The 14,955-nt window shown below is 46.4% G+C and overlaps 1 protein-coding gene across 1 annotated transcript; it reads right to left on the reverse strand.

Moving 5' to 3' along the window:
* Positions 1–587: 587 nt before the first annotated feature.
* LOC309672470 (nucleoporin NUP35-like) lies at positions 588–7,687 on the reverse strand (the record flags this gene model as incomplete). Its single annotated transcript, XM_082483999.1, has 9 exons — positions 588–881; positions 1,245–1,412; positions 2,624–2,752; positions 2,843–2,912; positions 3,331–3,472; positions 4,076–4,136; positions 5,785–5,906; positions 6,951–7,183; positions 7,620–7,687. The coding sequence occupies 9 exons, from the start codon at positions 7,685–7,687 to the stop codon at positions 804–806; spliced, it is 1,071 nt and encodes a 356-aa protein (XP_082340125.1). The 3' UTR covers positions 588–803.
* Between the last annotated feature and the right edge of the window lie 7,268 nt (positions 7,688–14,955).

Raw genomic sequence — 14,955 nt, forward strand, 5'->3', positions numbered from 1 at the left:
TCTTAACTCTATTAAATCTCTTTATACTTCAACTCCCAGGTTTCCTTGTTTTTCCTAAATCTCTTTCCCAGGTCAGGAGTGGTCATCAGGTGATAGAATGACTGTCTAAACAACAATAAAGTGTTGTGTCTCTCAAACCATAACACATACTTCACAGTTCTGAAAAACAATGTGCAGAACTCAGACTTGTTTTAAAAACAACCTAAGAACAACTTATATATATATATAAAGCTAAATAAATGTAAAACAAAGAGTTAATAAGTTGCTATGACATTTACAACGCAATTCCAGAAGTAATTATGAAAGAGCAATGAATTCGAACAAAATAATTAACATCACATATACTAAAAATAGTTCCAGTCCTCAGCAGCCAAATATGCATAGTGTTCTTTCTCCAAGGAGCCTGCCACCTTTCCAGATAGAAAACCAACCAAACAGTAATATTAAATGCATCATTAAATAAAGCTGCCACTTTAAATATATCAAACTTACTGGGAAGCAATTTCCAGAAAATAATCAGAGTGGAAAAAAAAAAATAGCCAGTGCTGGTATTTTTTGTAAAGTCACAAAATCAGAGCACACAGTGGGGAAAAAAGCACTTTATTTACACTTGCTCACATTTTAAAACCACGTCTACATTGCCATCACTTAAAGTGCAAGCTACATGTCTGCTGAATTAACTGAAGGCGTAACAGTTGAGATGGACATTAAAATCCTGCCACCAGTAGTTACACAACTAACCACAGATGCCAGTAGCATCTTTGAAACCCTGACCAACTTAGTGTGTTACTTCCTCTTGTACATTACCAACCAAAAACATATTCCATTGCTTTAGATACAATACTTTCACCTTTCCTAGGAGTTTGTCTGTCAGAAACCACCTAGAAGACAGAGGGAAAAAGGAAGAGAGAAAATAGAGAGAGTCAGTCAACACACAGTTTTCTCATTATACCAACCAAGTCTTTTCCCAAGTGCTACTCTATTTGCACAGACTACGTTTGAAAGAGTTTCAAAACAAGTCCTTAACCTCTGGAATCACAAGTCATTAATTTATTATTTTTCAGTAGTAGTGTTATTATTTCAGACCCTGAACAGAGTGAGTTTGGACTTGGACCACATCTTTAAAGAAACGACAGGAGGAGAAGATCGAGGCCAAAGTCACGTGGAAGTGATTGCGTGTACAGCCTCATCCAACTCAGAGGAGACAGCACAAAGAAACATGCACTTCTGTTCCCTTAAAATACCTGATAGTCACTAGTGGAAGCTTTATATGCTGTTGCAAGAGGTCTCATTGTAGAAATCCTTGTAGTATAATTTGCAGGTTGCACCGGTGTTCCAACAGATTTTGTAGGTGGAGTAAAAACTGAAGAGATTGAGGATGTAGAGCTTCTTTCAAAGTTTTCCATCACACTCTTAAAAAGATGCATAATATAACATAAACACATACTTTAGTAAACTTAAATATTTATTATCCAGAATTGTCTGATAACATACGTTCACATTTCTGAGCCAGCAAAGACCAGCAAAATTGCCTGTCAATACAGAGCACCACCAAGCACTTCTCTCACTGCAAGCATTGATAGGTTGCATTATGCCATTGCACAGCAGTGGAAGCTTGTCATCTGTTCACTGTAGGTCCTAAGCGGCAGCCAAGTTTGAAACAGTGCAGAGAAAATAAAAAATGGTAAGACTTGCAGCAGTCTTCAAGAAGTAACTTTTTTTCAGGCCCAGATGAACACACGTAGCACAACATCCTCTTTCCAAAGACTTCTAAGAATATTCTAAAATTACTGAACAGAAAATTTGTTTTACCTGTTTTACCTCAACCCAGGATACCACAAAATAGAAAATTCAAAAGCAATTAAGATCAAGATAAATGTCTTAGACCAGTACTTCTAGTGTTTCACCTTTTCAGCAGTTCAGTAGTTGATACAGAGTGGACACCAAAGTAGGAAATAAGGTAAGAACAGATTAGAAGCTCTAGCACAAGAGCACAGGGGTATAGAAACCAATTGAAAATGTTGCAGGAACTAATGGTTAGAGCGTTGTCCATGCCTAGAAACTAATAGCTCGTGATCAAATTAGCCTGAAATACAGCCAGCCCTACTCAAACCACTATTTAAAAGAAAGGAACATGATTTTATGGGGGTAGAGTGCCTTGTTATCAAATTTTCAGCCTAATGCACTACGATAAACTGAAAAGGCAGAACACGATGAAGAGTCACATAAAAAAGAGGGACCATTAGGAGCAGTAACAGTCGCCATCTGCCACCACATATCTATTGCAGCCCATGAATGCCACCAATTCGCATCTAGGAAACTCTTGTAGCTCAAGTGTCTCCTGTTATGGTTTCCCTTCGTATCTGGTACAACAACAGAATCCTGTGCATTCTAAATTCCAAGCAGCACGGACGTTTGCAATCGTGATCCTTCTCAGCAGCAAATTTGGACAAATACTTAAGAAAAACTCATGTTTTTCAGACAGAAAAGACTCTACCTACAGAACTTAACTTGCTAGGTTTTGCAATTCAAAAAGGGAAAAAAGAAAAGAGGTCAGGGAAAATCAAGAGGAAGCCCAAAAGCAGAGTGCCTCATAATTAAAGAAAAGCAGCTGGTAACTTACTTTATCTATACACGGCTTGACACCAATCATGATACATTCACCAAAAATTCTTCCATCTTTGCTTAAGGCTTTCCGGGCTTGAAGCTTAGACTGGTATTGAATATGCATCCAGTTTCCTGTGTTGGACATCTAGATGAGATTATGAGACTAGTGTGACACTCAGCCTTCTAAAGAATGAGCTAGAACATTTTCAGAAATAAATCTCAAACTAAGACATACCACATGCTTTAATATGTTTCCATACTGTGCAAATTGTAGAAGAATATATGAAGCTGATGCTTGAGGAAATCTGTAACGTGGAAAAAATATACAAAAAAATTAAAATGAGTAGTTTATGAAATCTGGTGCTAAAATAGAAGCCTAGGAAGGGGTTTTAGAAATCCAGAAGAGACCAGTGTGTTAATGCCATTTTAGAAGCAGGGCCTGCAGGAATATTAGGCTTCTTTCCTTCACCACAGCTTAGGCTTCCAGGTTTCCTTCCTTCACCACACCCCAATGGCAGAATGCTGCCTTTCTAACTGGAAAAAAATAACACGCAGCTTAAGTTAAGGTGCTTCACTAGAACAGGGGCATTGACTGGCTTCAGCCGCAGCTGTACTTCTGGCAGAACCTAGGAATGCCGGACAACAGCAACGTCCAAGGCCTCCTTGCCACACATTGCCAGGATTTCACCCGTGATTTTTCTCATGCTTTGGAAGTCTACTTACCCAAATACAGTTACCCATGTGTCATCAAGTTGATCCTCTGAAGTTAGGGAATCACCCTGAGTATAAAAAGGATCTAGCTGAGCAGGAGATAGAGTAGTCTTCCTATGCTGTCCGGCACTCGCAGGAGTGAACGTCCCTGAAGCTGTTAAATTGAAATGGCGTTGTTTAACAAATTACGTTTGCAAGACAGATCAGCTTAGGAGCTTAAACTCAAAGAATAAAGTCGGTATCGAGCATTTCCCTTGTCTATGCAAGAGCTTGCGGGAGATTTCTCTGCAGACTCAGACAAAGACGTCTGCAAGCACGGTAGGGAGTTTTATGGCTCGTAAGCTAACTTTCTCCTTCAGCCCTGAACACCAGTAGTTGAATACAGAATCCAAGCGGGAACAAAACGGCAGAATTAAGCTTAGGAAGAAGCCATGGGTTCATACAGAAGATTGAAATCCTTATGAAGATTCAAGGCAACCCATAGATCTCAGCAGCTTCACTCAAGCACAATTACCTCTGTGCTCACTTCAACAACACATCTTGAATAAGGAATAAACAAAGCTGATTGCAATTTAGTTTATCTCAAAGTGGAAAACCATTTCCTGTTCACATCCACATCCCTTTTGAAAAGCCCGTAAAGAAAGATACAAGTCCTTCGTGAACTAGCAAGGAATTGATGCAGCTTGAACAGTAATGGTTTTTCTCTCTTAAGGAAAGCTGTAAGACAGTCGATTATCTATTTTGACATGATATCTACCTGTTCCAGGAGTTGCTGGCAGAGTTCCAACCAATGGGCTTTGTGTTAGAGAGAAGCTGGCCTGCAGTAAAATACAGAAAGAGTAACAAATCATTCTTACAGGTGCACTTCTCAGATCAGCCGAGAGCATTTCCAGGCATTTCCAAGTACATTTCATACAAGATTATTAAAAGTTAGCAACGAAAAGTGATTTGACAATGGTATTACGTTCTAGCACGCTGCCTAGCAGATTGTCTGGACAGCCAGTCGGCCTCTGGAATGCCATTCTGGCATTTCCAGCTGATGACTAAGCCTTAGAAGAGAAGGCAGTTAACTTTCCTGATCAGAGGCTTCAGTGCAACGATCAGAGATAGCATGGGAGTGTAGAGCAAACTCCTGAAGGGAAGCGCCACAAGCAATAGGATTCAGGCACTGTCTGCAATATTTTAGCATCTAACAAGAAAGAGCTACCAGTACACAAGAAGAAAGCTTAGTTAGGCTTAGGGTGAGCTTTAGGCAATAGGAACTGAAGAATCCCTTACCTAACACCAATCGCATATGCTTTGTGAAACCAAGCAGCTCTTGGTATTGATACTCAGAAATCTGTAAGATTTAATTTTTCAAAAAAACCCAGGCATCTCGCCAGTGCTGTAGTAGAGCAATTCACACATTCACCTGCATCCTGATGGAAAGCATGCCAGGATCATTAGTCACCAGCATCTGATTTTCACTGTCTAAAAGGCTTACAAATCACGAGAGCATCATCCCCACTGGTATTCCTCACCACTGACTTCCTTATCCGCTCAACTCCTTACTGCAACTGTGCTAAAGGAAAGTATACTTCCAGCTTTAGCAGCCAGGAGTTATTTGCTTTTTAACATAGAAGGATCTCAATATCCAAAACAATTTTAGTACATTTTTAGTCTGAATCGGGGCACGTCTCAGATGCAAGATCAAACAAAATTTGAGCACCACTCTGCCTAGCAACATGTATTCTGAAAGCTGGTCCTTCTTTATTTTTGGGTTTTTTTTAAATATCCAGTCTTTTAGGTCAGTTGGGTTCTGTCCTTCGCAGAAAACTTGAACTTTAAAAATAAACTTTTCAGAAGGTAACACACAAAAAAGGACTGCACATTCAGTGAGGCCTTCTCCTTGCATCTAAAGAATCATGTTCACCAAAAAAGAACCTACTAATGTTTGGCTGCTCGCTTGAGGTAAGTATTGGAGCTTATTATTAGAATGACCTTGTATAAATTTTTTGTTACTCTTTCAAAATTGACCCCATCTCCCTCCCCAAAGTTTGATGATCTTTCCCTCAGTACAAAAGTCCTCCTAGCTCAGTAAATGCCTCTAGTGCCCACTAACAGAAAAGAGAACACAAATTTGGGCCCTTCGGGCAATCAGCAGCCCCATAGATTTACAAGAAGGTAAAAAGCTCTCACAAGTCTGCATTTGTCATGGACAAAGCATAGCAGAGGCAGGATTTGCACTTTGCATTCTCTACAGCACCGAAAATCACTAACAACAGGAGACAGCTCCACAACGGCAGCTCGCAGTTAGGCTACACAGGAACAGGCATACCAAGCAACCAGACTAAGCAGCAGCAGGACCTGAAGGGTCACCAGCCAGTTTGCTACAGCAGTTGAGACAAAGGAGTTAAAAGAATTCACGGAAGCAGTAAACTACCTCCCCTCTTCTGCTTCGAACAGGTCAGTACCTAAGCCACTTACTGGTCTTCTTGAGCTTAGAGGCGTCGATCCAGGACTAGATAATTCATCATAAAGACTTCGAACTGGTGGTGCACCGCTTTTCTCTTTATGTGTTGGGACTACTAGTGGTGGGGGAGATCCTCCTGCAATCAAAAGGAACAAATGAAGAGCCTGAGACTTGGAAGTTTACTCCACTGCTACTTGTTCTTGAAATTTCAGCAGGAAATTCAGCCAGGAAAGACTCTGGATTCTTTCGCTGGGGGCTTGCAAAACCATCTGGCCTCCCCAACTCTGCAGCCTCGGTCGTTCTACGGAAGAATATCACACGTGTGTCAGACACTGCCTCCTTACACAAGTGCCATCTAAAACTTTTAGTGAATATACTGGATTATTAGGCAGTCTATCACATGTGCTTGTTCTTTTTAAGCTATTTTAAGGCCTGTTGGTTGCATTTTTAATTGTTTCAGAGACTAACTTCCCTGTAGTAAAGATGCAAAAGACTCGAGATGTCCTACACGCTAAAGAACCCTACAAAAACACACACGGACATTGCACATGCTGTCACATGCCCACTGTCCAGATTCCTTTCCTTCCCATGTCATTTCACATTCAATTAAAATGTAAGCTCTTGAGCGCAGGGACGAGCTTGCATTTCGACAGGATGAGGTTAAGCCAATTGCTCTCCCATTTTGGAAACTTTGGGACTTCCAGTACAACCGAGAATTAAACGGACTGAAAGATCATGACATAGCTCTGAACACTTTGCGGGTGTTTACCCCGGCCGGGTTGGGGGGGAGGGGGTTAGTTTGACTTCACGGTTTTCACTTGCAAAACATTTGGAAAATTAAGCTCTTCCAAAGAGTCCTAAATCTTCAGTCCTAAATCCTGACCGTCAAGACTCCTCTCTGACCTCTTTAACGCATCCAAGAACTCTTAGGGTGTATTCTGCAAAGCGCTCTACCCCCATCAAGGTTTTCGGCTTCAGTGGCATACTTAACCACTCATTTTGGGAGGCCCACCTTAGTACCTTACTGGTTCCCACTTTTCTAGAGTTCATACCCTGAAGCTGTAATAAACCCTTTTAAAAACAGTTAGGTGAAATTCACACAATTATTTTCAATTTCATATCTATTTCCTTAGAAGGCTTTTATTTAGGGGGACCAGACAAGAATCAGACGAATTCTGACCTGCAAGTAGCGGAGAGCTCATTTCCATTACACCAACTGCACGGCTGTTTAAAGCATAGGGTTCCGGAGCCTCTGGTATAGGTAAATTGCCCATCAAGAATTCAGGAAGAAACTCAAAACTCTCCTCAGGTACTGGAGATGTTCGGGAGCCAGGACTCTTTGGCTCAGCTCCTGTATTAATGAAAAAAAAACACACAAAAAACCATGGAAGCAGCCAAGTGATCGAGACTTTTCTACAGCATAAATGGATGTTCCATTAAAAAAACGTAAAACAATGTACACTAAGTGACTAAGTTTGTTCTAATAACGTATTTTACAAGTAATAAAAGTTTATCATAATCTGGCATTTTTTTGCAATGACAAGAACTGCCACGCTGAGACTTCATTGTTAAAACACACTGCTTCGGCTACAGCTGGATTTCCGGGTTAGAGGGTAATTATGGGGTTGTTTCAAAGGTCTTTCTTTGGTAAAGGCCATCATGCCAAGGCTGGATTCTCCTGCCCTGCTGGCCGGTTCCGCACCCTAGACAGGGGAATGTACTCCAACACAGCACCGCGGGCTCACGCCAGCCACGTCGCGACTTCACCGAGGCCCTGCCACCGCAGCCGCACTCGCCACCCCCCTGAGCTGTACCTGCTTTCGGGGTGCTTCAGGGGCGGATCTTATACCCCGGAGCACCGGCCCCTTGGTTTAAACCCACAAGCCTTTTCGCTTTACCCCAGGAGAAGGGGCTCATCCTGGCGCCGTCTCCCATCACCCAACTTCAGCCCCGCGGCCTCCGGACTCCCCCAACGTGCAGCACCGCCAGAAGCGACGGACAGCCCCGGTCCGGGCCTACTCAGCAGGCCAGCGGAGGGCGGGCAGCGCCGGGGGGACGGGCCGGGCAGCCTCGTCCGGGCAGCAGCCGCCTCTGAGGCACCTCGCACCGCCCAACGGCCCCGCACGCGCACAAGGGCCGCGCGGCACGACCCGGCCCGGCCCGCCCCGCCCCGCCCCGGCCCGGCCCGGCGCGCGCGGGGCCAGGCGGCGGCCGGCAGAGCCGGAGGGGGCGCGAGGCCGGGAAGGGGGGGCGGCCCCGCGGCCCGGCTCACCTGCGGACGGCGGCTCCGCGGCGAAGGCGGCCGTGTGCGCCCGGGCGGCGGGGAAACCTGGGTTCTGCCTGAAGGCACTGCAGGGCGAGTGCTCTTCCCCGAGGAAAAGCCGCAGGGGTGCTGAGAAAAGCCCTCCGGGGCTGAGCGAGGGCTGAGCGGCTCCGGCAGAGGCAAAGGCGGAGGCGGAGGCAGGTGGGCTAGGGGCGCCCGGGGCTGCAGAAGCCTCAGTCCACAAAGGCAGGAAAAGGCATTTCCTGCGTCTGCCTGCGCGGAGGTTTCTTCGGAAGCCCACCGTGGAGCACAAAGCGCCCCGAGCCAGAAACCTGACTTGTCTCTCCCTCCGCGCTTTGGGGGTTTTACTGGGGACCAGCTCCAGCTTCCCCCTGTAACCCGGGTGCCCATCAGGGATGTCACCGAACAGAGTCCAGAGCTGAGCAAGACGCTGTGGTTGGGACGGGGCTGAGCCGTCACAGAAGGCACCTGACCTTGAAGAGGGTGCAAAAGGAAACGACGGGTCCAACGTGTTCTTCTGCAGTTGCGGACTTAGACAGAAGCCAGCCCAAAAGAGAACTTGTGGACCAAAGGGGAGCCCAGAGGGGATCCCAGACTGCCCCTGGGTAGTTCTGGTGCTAAAAGACACCCCCCCTTTGTGACTCATGAGCATGCTCATCGGGTAACCTCCCTGACTGGATTAAACATGAGCTTGGATGCAGATGTCTCATCAGGAGTGCCCAGGGAATCATTACTGACCAATTGGCTGTGTTTGACTGTAGTAAATATCGGGTGTTTGGAAACATGAGGTGTGCTGGCTGTTGTTAAATGGCTGGACCCCCATTCTACAGAATGGAAATAAACCCAGAAATCTGAGACTTGAAGGGCTTGTTCTAATTTTCACGCAACATAGCCTCACCACATCTTGGTAGTCCTCATGAGTGGCAGAGAATTGGATGGGACAGGACTCCAGTGCGCACCAACCACTTGAGCCTTCTCTTCTCCACGCTGAACAACCCCAGCTCTCTCAGCCTGTCCTCACAGGAGAGGTGCTCCAGCCCTCTGATCACCTCGGAGGCCCTCCTCTGGGCCCGCTCCAACAGGTCCATGTCTTCCCTGTGTTGGGGGCTCCAGAGCTGGACGCAGTACTCCAGGTGGGGTCTCACCAGAGCAGAGTAGAGGGGCAGAATCACCTCCCTTGACCTGCTGGCCACGCATCTTCTGATGCAGCCCAGGACACGGTTGGCCTTCTGGGCTGTGATCACGCTTTGCCGGCTCATGCTGAGCTTCTCCTCAATCAGCACCCCCAGCTCCTTCTCCTCAGGGCTGCTCTCGATCCATTCTCCCCCCAGCCTGGATCTGTGCTTGGGATTGCCCCGACCCTGATGTAGGACCTTGCACTTGGCCTTGTTCAACTTCAGGAGGTTGGCACGGGCCCACCTCTCCAGCCTGTCCAGGTCCCCCTCTACCCTGAGGTAGAGACAGGAGACAACCGGGGGAGTCCTGGGGGGGAGTTCAAGAAAAAGGGCGGAAGGGAAATGAAAACTTCAGCCCCGTGTCCAGGAGGAGTCGGGGACACTCCCAACCGGCAATGCAGGCGCCCCTGAGACAAGCGGTAGGGGTATGCCAGTTTTTGTCCATGTCCCCTTGACTACCTCTGACCTGTGCCATTGGAAACAATCTCTTGGATCCCATCGAGGAAACCCTGAAGGAAGGTATCAGCTCTCAGAAACCGTGATGTTGACTCACAACCCCAACTGGGGAGTGTCCGGGTTTGAGGTAAAACAGAACCAATTTTGTTCGGTAACGTCGCTTCTTAGCTGGGCCTCTCCAACTACTGAAATTAACTGCATCTTGTGCAGAGAGTGCTCACTCTCTCAGAGTGATAAGACCAATTGTTTATAGCTGATGCCCAGGCATGGTATGCAGAGAGGCTCTTGCTTATGCTTATTGCTGTAACACCCAAGGCCAACCAACTTTGTTATTTGCCCCGCTGGAGGGTCGGAAGCGGAAAAGCATAGTGGGGTCCCACCTGCAGGGAGGAGCGGACAGGACAGGTGACCCAAACCTGACCAACAGGGTATTCCATCCCATCTGCCTCATGCTCAGTATAAAAACTGAGGGATCAAAGGGTCAGCTCTCTTCCTCCAGTGGCCGACGTCTGAGGAGGACTCTCTTCGTCTGCCTGTGATCCTGATCCTGAATGCAGATCCGGAATTCAGTTCCCGTCCGTCACTGAGTCCAGCCTGGGACTGCCCCAGTGTCAGCCAGCGTCGCGACTGTCATCTCGGGAGCTTGATACGGTTTTGTCTATATTTTTCATTATTTCTTTTTATTTCATGATTAGTATTTCATTAAATACTAATTTACACCACACCCCCACACCCCCCCACACCCCCCCTCCCACGCCCCCCACCCCCCACACCCCTACTCTCCAGTGCGCTTCCTTCTTCTTCAGGCTTGGCCCTAAGTTTCCCGCATCAGAGTCTCAGGCCTCGGATTTTATAAAATAATGAATTTAATTGAGAGGTACAGCAGCACTGACAGCCCGGGCTGGGTGCCTCCAAAAGACAGGGACCGCCAACAAAGAAATCCCTGGGCAATTACACACTCGTGATCTATACCCCCGCCCCTCACGCGCTCTCCACACGCTCTCCACGCGTCCTTTAGTCCCAAGGTGATTCTTGGCCTGGTGTCTTCTAACATCTGGCTGCTGCCGCCGCCTTCTGTGTCCGGGCAGGCTGGCTCTTCTCTTGTTGATCTGCAGTTTCAGCCCAGGGTTGGAGCCTCCTTATCTTCTGGCTTACACTCCTTGTGCACCTGCGCTCCTGGAAGAACATGGAGAACTGAAGAGTCCCAGGCTTGGGAAAAACACTACAGAAACATCAGTGCGATATCAACATCTTCCCCATAGGAAAAGACTAAACACAGCCCTCTACCAGCTGCGAGGAAAATCACTAAGAAAAAGAACTCTATGCCCGCCTGAAGGCTTCAACAAATCTAGCTCCTCGTGCCAAGTAAACCTAGGCCAACAGCGCAAATCACACCCAAAGTAATTTATTCTCATTAAAACTTACTTATTTACACTAAGCAACTACTATCCCCCAACAGGGATAGCTCCCGGGCAACACTGGCAAAGAGATTCCACATTTTGGCAACTCAGAGAAAAGTTCAAATCTCGGCTTGTTTTGGGAGACACCTTTTCGAGCTGGCCGGAAGCTTTCCCTTGCCGCACCAATTGGGCGAGAGAAGTTGTCAAAGCTCTGTTAAAAGAAGTAATTCCTAGATTGGGAACTCCTGAGGGGTCCTCCTCTGATAACGGGCCTCATTTCATTCACAGGGGTTCCGAATTGCTCCAGGAGCGAGGCAAGGAGCGAATCCTTTTGAAGTATTGCCTGGAAAACTGTATCCCGGTAAAAGTCTGGGTACGCCAAGCGATCAAATGCCTCTTAAAGGGGAGGGAATGTTCCACAATTATTTGTTGTCTCTTTTGCGTGTTTTGTCATCCTTACACGGGATTCTTACTCAGCGAGCTCCTCCGCCCCTGGATTCTCCGGTACAGGAGCTTCATCCTGGAGACTCAGCGGGGTGGTTGGCAACGTGAGGTGCGCTGGCTCTTGTTAAATGCCCGGCACCTGATCCTGCAGAATTGAAATGAAAACAACTATCTCGACTCAGTGTGTTGATTGGCTCTCGCACACCGGGTGGAGAACCCCCCTGTAGGGACCACATTAGCATCCGAGGGACATTAGGCATGCTCCTGGACTAACCTTTTGGTGTCGTGGCATCAGAGAAGTGCAGCTGAAGAACTTTCAGACCACGCTGCAGCGTGAAGCAAAGCACGGAAATAGGTATGCCTGGGTATTCACCTGGCAATCACACTCCTGACCCAAACGGAAATGCTGATGTTGACCCACACCAACACAGACACCAAATCGAAACACACAGGGACATTTGAGTTACTGCTGAGTAGCGCTTACACCGGGTCCAGGCCTTTTCTGCTTCTCACAGCACCCCACCAGCCAGTAGGCTGGGGGTGCCCGAGAAGCTGGCAGGAGACACAGCCGGGACAGCTGACCCCAGCTGACCAACAGGGTATTCCACGGACACGTTGCGTTTTTCTATTCAGCTCTTTCAACTCAACATTTCATAGCTTAGAATGCTACAGTTTCCTACCTGTTACGTGCGTGCTGCTGTAAAAGACCCACGGAGACGACATTTAAACATGAGCTAGTTTTAACGCTGGTTGCTACCACTGCGGTAAAAATCAGCAGCATCTGCTCGGCTGATCACGCTTTGAGAATCGTTAGGCAGCATCATACTTCACGGTTCGGAAAAACGATGTGCAGAACTCACGCTTGTTTAAAAAACAACCTAAGAACAACTTACATTTATTCAGCTTTCTATAGAAAACAGAGTTAAAAAGTCGCTATGACATTTAGAATGCCATGCCAGAGATAATTATGAAAGAGCAACGAATCCAAACAAAATAATTAACATCACATATACTAAGAACAGTCCCGGTCCCCAGAAGCCAAATATGCACAGTGTTCTTTCTCCAAGGAGCCTGCCACCTTTCCAGACAACAAAAAAAAAGAAAAAAAAAAAAAGAAAAGAAAAGAAAAAAGAAACAAACAGTAAGATGAAAGGCATCGGTAAATAAAGCTGCCATTTTAAACACGTCCAACTTACGGGGAAGCAACGTACAGAGGGAAAAAAAGCCAGCACTGATAGGTTTTCTACAATCAGGCAACCAGAGCACAAATGGGGAAAAAAGCACTTCTATTACACTTGCTCAGTGTTTAAAAACGTGTCGACATTGCCATCATTTAAAGTGCAAGCTACGTGTCTGCTGAATTAACTGACGCTGTAACAGGTGACACGCAAGTTAAAATCCTGCCACCAGTCCTTCTACACCTGACCACAGATGCCAGTAGCATCTTTGAAACCCTGACCAACTTAGTGTGTTACTTCCTCTTGTATATTACCAACCAAACACAGATCCCATTGCTTTAGATACAATAAATTCACCTTTCCTAGGACCGTGTCTGTCAGAAACCACCTAGAAGGCAGGGGGAAAAAGGAAGAGAGAAAATAGAGAGAGTCAGTCAACACACAGTTAATTCTCATTATACCAACCAGGTCTTTTTCTTTTCCCAAGTGCTACTCTATTTGCACAGACTACGTTTGAAAGAGTTTCAAAACAAGTCCTTAACCTCTGGAAACAGGACAAGTCATCAATTCATTTATCATTATTATCAGGACTACCATCATTATCAGTATTATCGTTATTTCAGAGCCTGAAGAGAGTGAGGTTGTACTTGAGGCACATCTTTAAAGAAACGACAGGAGGAGAAGATCGAGGCCAAAGTCACGTGGAAGTGATTGAGCGTACAGCCTCATCCAACTCAGAGGAGACAGCACAAAGAAACACGCGCTTCTGTTCCCTTAAAATACCTGATAGTGTCTCACGGAAGCTTGATATGCTGGGGCAAGAGGTCTCATCGTAGGAAATCTAGAGCTTCTTTCCAAGTTGGCCATCACACTCTTAAAAAGAGGCATAGTAGAATGTAATCAAGTACCACAAAGCAGTACTTCAACCTTTAGTATCTAGAATTATTATCCGGAATCGTCTCATAACATCCGTTCACATTTCTGAGCCAGCAAGGTAAATTGACAGGTAAATTGCCTGTCAGTACAGAGCACCACCAAGCATTTCTCTCACTGCAAGCATTGATAGGTTGCATTATGCCATTGCACAGCAGTGGAAGCTTGTCATCTGTTCACTGTAGGTCCTAAGCGGCAGCCAAGTTTGAAACAGTGCAGAGAAAATAAAAAATGGTAAGACTTGCAGCAGTCTTCAAGAAGTAACTTTTTTTCAGGCCCAGATGAACACACGTAGCACAACATCCTCTTTCCAAAGACTTCTAAGAATATTCTAGCCGAGCCCTAGAGGAGCCTCTCCAGTCCTTTACCCGCTGGCAGCTTTTGGCTCAGGTTCAGTTTGCCAAGGAGTTTCACTCAGTCCCCTTGGCAAATGCTAGAAAAGGAGGCAGAAGGCTCCATTTTTGTCAGCTGTGTTTGGAAGGGAATGCGTGCAGAATGGAAGGGGCAGCAAGCGACCCGATGGGAACCACAAGTTCCACAAGAACCCAGAGAACACAAGACGGGAAATGGCAACCAGCCTGGGGAGACCCGATTTGCTGCATTAGACTCAGCAGAGCACAGCCTTCAACAGCCTCGGGACGACAGACATTGAGAAGCCCATCGGGACGACAGACATTGAGAAGCCCGTCTGGCCGCAGACGGCTATCCAAAATACAGCATAGGGGTAGCGTCCCGTGGGGGTGGCAGCTGCCTCTGCTCAACACAAGGGGAACTGACCCATGGAACTACCTGCTCCTTTTCAATCAGAAGCCGAAGCACTGATGCCAAATCCATCCTATCCAATTGCCAATTGCAAGGCAGAGCTTTACAGACTAAGGCCAAACCCTCAAATGCATTGGTCTCCAGCAGTCTCTCTTGCCTCCAAACATACAGGCTAACGACTATGGCTTTGGTTAGGGATATTTCAAAGCGGACAGTAGCCACAAAAAACAGGCATTTCAAAAGCAACAAAGACCAGATACCTGACAATTGAGTGTCTTAGATCGTTACTTGTAGCGTTCCAGCTACCAATTCCCGTCTCGGAAACTCTTGTAGCTCAAGTGTCTCCTATGTTATGGTTTCCCTTCGTATCTGGTACAACAACAGAATCCTGTGCATTCTAACTTCCAAGCAGCACAGAGGTTTGCAATCGTGATCCTTCTCAGCAGCAAATTTGGACAAACGCTTACGAAAAACTCATGTAAGGCAGAAGAGACTCTACCTACAGAACTTAACTTGCTAGGTTTTGCAATTCAAAAAGGGAAAAAAGAAAAGA

The sequence above is a fragment of the Vanellus vanellus genome (assembly GCF_965231255.1).
Source record: "Vanellus vanellus genome assembly, chromosome: 5".
Lineage (NCBI taxonomy): Eukaryota > Metazoa > Chordata > Aves > Charadriiformes > Charadriidae > Vanellus > Vanellus vanellus.